The sequence below is a fragment of the Nymphaea colorata genome, chromosome 7 (assembly GCF_008831285.2).
Source record: "Nymphaea colorata isolate Beijing-Zhang1983 chromosome 7, ASM883128v2, whole genome shotgun sequence".
Classification (NCBI taxonomy): Eukaryota; Viridiplantae; Streptophyta; class Magnoliopsida; order Nymphaeales; family Nymphaeaceae; genus Nymphaea; species Nymphaea colorata.
Genome location: NC_045144.1, coordinates 2,943,024 through 2,945,820, shown reverse-complemented (window position 1 = coordinate 2,945,820; position 2,797 = coordinate 2,943,024). Strand labels below are relative to the sequence as shown.

At 45.0% G+C, this 2,797-nt stretch overlaps 1 protein-coding gene across 1 annotated transcript; it reads left to right on the top strand.

Annotated features, from left to right (window-relative positions):
* Positions 1-279: 279 nt before the first annotated feature.
* On the top strand, positions 280-1,745 carry LOC116256984 (uncharacterized). The gene has a single exon (XM_031633548.2). The coding sequence runs from the start codon at positions 342-344 to the stop codon at positions 1,434-1,436; it is 1,095 nt and encodes a 364-aa protein (XP_031489408.1). The 5' UTR covers positions 280-341; the 3' UTR covers positions 1,437-1,745.
* Positions 1,746-2,797: the final 1,052 nt, after the last annotated feature.

Below are 2,797 nucleotides of genomic sequence, written 5' to 3'. Positions count from 1 at the left end.
CCCACGCACTTGAGACTATTAATAATCTCAATAACTTTTTTAAATCAATTTCATAATATCAATTTTATCGGTTCAAACTTTGTTTGAACGCTTCTTTTTGAATAACACCTATAAACAGCAGGTTATGAATATCATATTCTCCAATAAGTACTCTTCCCAAAGAAAGCAACTACTTCGAAGTTTGTGTCTTGACAAGACTCGCTATTTGGTCTGCATCTAGTAAGTTTGCATTTCATCTTTATCTTCAAGGAAAAAGCCATCCATACTTATCTATTTAGCTCCCAATAGACCGATAATTGTTCGCTTCCGATGCCCTCCCTGGAGCCCGTCAGGAGAGAGCGATGGCTTCCGCCGTCGTGCTACTTTGGTTGATCACTGGTTTCGCCACCTTCTTCTTCATCGGCCCTGATTTCGTCGGGGGCCATCGCCACCATCTTTCCATCTCCATACCCACGTCTTCTCCTGCGACTTCCTCCTCCTTCTCGCCGCAGGCCGTTGCGTGGGACAAGGCCCACCGCCGCTTCATCGTTGGCGGCGCCTCTCCATCTCACCCTTCACTCTTCACCATCTCCGATACCGGCAACCTTGAACCCCTCATCCCGACCCTCAATGAGTTCCCCACGAATTCTGCCATCATGGCCCTTGCTGTTGACCCCTACACCAGCCGCCTCATTGCCGTTGTCAGCCCATCTCTTAGCCGCGTCTCCTCTGTGCTCGGCGTCTATGATCTCCGCACCCTGCACCGACTTTCTCTCACCCCGCTTCCCGGTGCTGCCGCGTCTGCTGCTGCCGATTTCTACGGCAATGCCTTCATCACCGACCCTGTTGCCAACCTGGTCTACAAGAGCAACCCCGATGGCATCCTATCGGTGTTATCTTCATCACAGATCCTTCGACTGACAGAAGCGGAATCGCAGTCCGTCAGGCAGGGGCTCACGGGGATAGTCTTCGTAAGCAACGGGTTTCTCTTGGTGGCACAGAAGGATTCGGGAAGAATTTTCCGAATCGATGCTGAAGATGGTGTGACGAAATCAGTGCTGACCTCTGGCGGGAACGTGACTGGTGCCATTGGCTCTGTCCGCCGTTCGGACGGTAACCTTGTGGTGGTGGGGGAGAGGATAGCTTGGTTGCTGAAGGGAAGAGATAATTGGGCAGAGGCCACCATCATTGATGAGCTGGAGTGGGAGCATAATTTAACAGCTATTGATGTTACAGTGAAGGAGGGAGAGAAGGTCTATGTCTTGTTCAGGACGGTGAATGGTGGTGATGGAGCTGCTGAGGAACAGTGCTTCTTAAAAGAGATTGAATTCCCAAAGGAGGCAGAGGGAGATCACGTTTGGGCCTTTGTGTTGCTTGGTATAGGCCTTGGCTACGTCATCTTTTGGAGGTTGCAGATGGGATCCTTGATGAAGAGCATGAACAAGAAGACTAACTGAATCTGGGTTCTTTTACTTTAGGTTTGAGATTTTTCCTTTTCCTATTTGTTGTTTATTTGGATAAAACCTCATTCGACTTCTATTCTATTTCTTGGTACCGACTTGGAGGAGTTCTCGTTGCGTGATATAAGTAATTGTGGTTCGATTCCAAGTATATCAACAGTGTATATATCCATGTATTGCCTTTAGAGCAAACACACACTCAAAGAAGAGCACAGAGTGAGAACCACAAAGAAGATCAAGCTTGTCACTTTCTCCTGTTCTGTTCTCCCGCAGTTTTATATATTGATGTTGTAGTTACTTTCTTAAGTTTTGTATCCATTTCTGGTACGGTTGAAGTGGTAGTTGTTCTCCTAGATAAGTGTGGGTGTTACTCTATCGGCATGTATCAGATGTAAAGCCAACATTCTCCCATTCACATGTGATGGGCAAAAGAAAAGGATTGGAGTAATGACATTTCCAAAGTGCATCAATTGTGTATGTCTCTAATATACACACTTGTCTCTAATATACACACTAGCGAATAGATCATGCGACCATGCGAGGGGCATAGAGGAATGGAAATTTATTATATATTACTTATGATAATACAATACCTTTCATTTGCTTAACTAAAACAGTGATGAAATTTAATGTGTACGTCTCTCGTTCTTAATAATTGCTCAATGTGCTCAAGGTGAGATTCAATCTCCATTAATGTCTTTATGTTCAATCACTGATTCACTCTGCACTTAATATCTTTGAATCAAACTCTTTTCTAATATATTCAATCTGACTGGCTGTAAATGTAATCATCTATAAAGTTGACAAATGATCTTCCTGTCTCCGCCCTGGCTCCGCCCGTCTACTACCACAAGTAGCTGTTGTTTAGACTACCATGCATTCGGACTTGGGACCTCAAGGCGGGAGAGACGGAGCTTGACACGTCAACTTGGTTGGACTTCTAAATAGTGTTTGGGGTTATAGTTGACGGGATGATGATGCAAACCAAGACAACACAAAATAAGATCAAACAGATCATGTTCATCTATGCAGCTGACCTCCTTAGTTTCACCAATGGAGAAGGCACTCATGACATCAGGACACTGTTTCTCAGGCCTGTGGGAGTGGTTCTACAAGCATGTGGTCGAACAGGAGCAAACTTTTAGGCCCACGAGTAATCGTATCCTTTTTCTACACGTGTGTAGGCAAATGATAGATGATGTGACAGAGGAACAAGTGGTCTAGGATTACTCCCATAAGGAGAGGATTAGAAGGCCCGATAGACTCTCTACAGAAGATAGATATCATCATTTTTTGCAATTTCTTTTCACACGGAGCAGTGTGCAAGATAGTTTTTAAAGAGACGTAGAGACCTCATG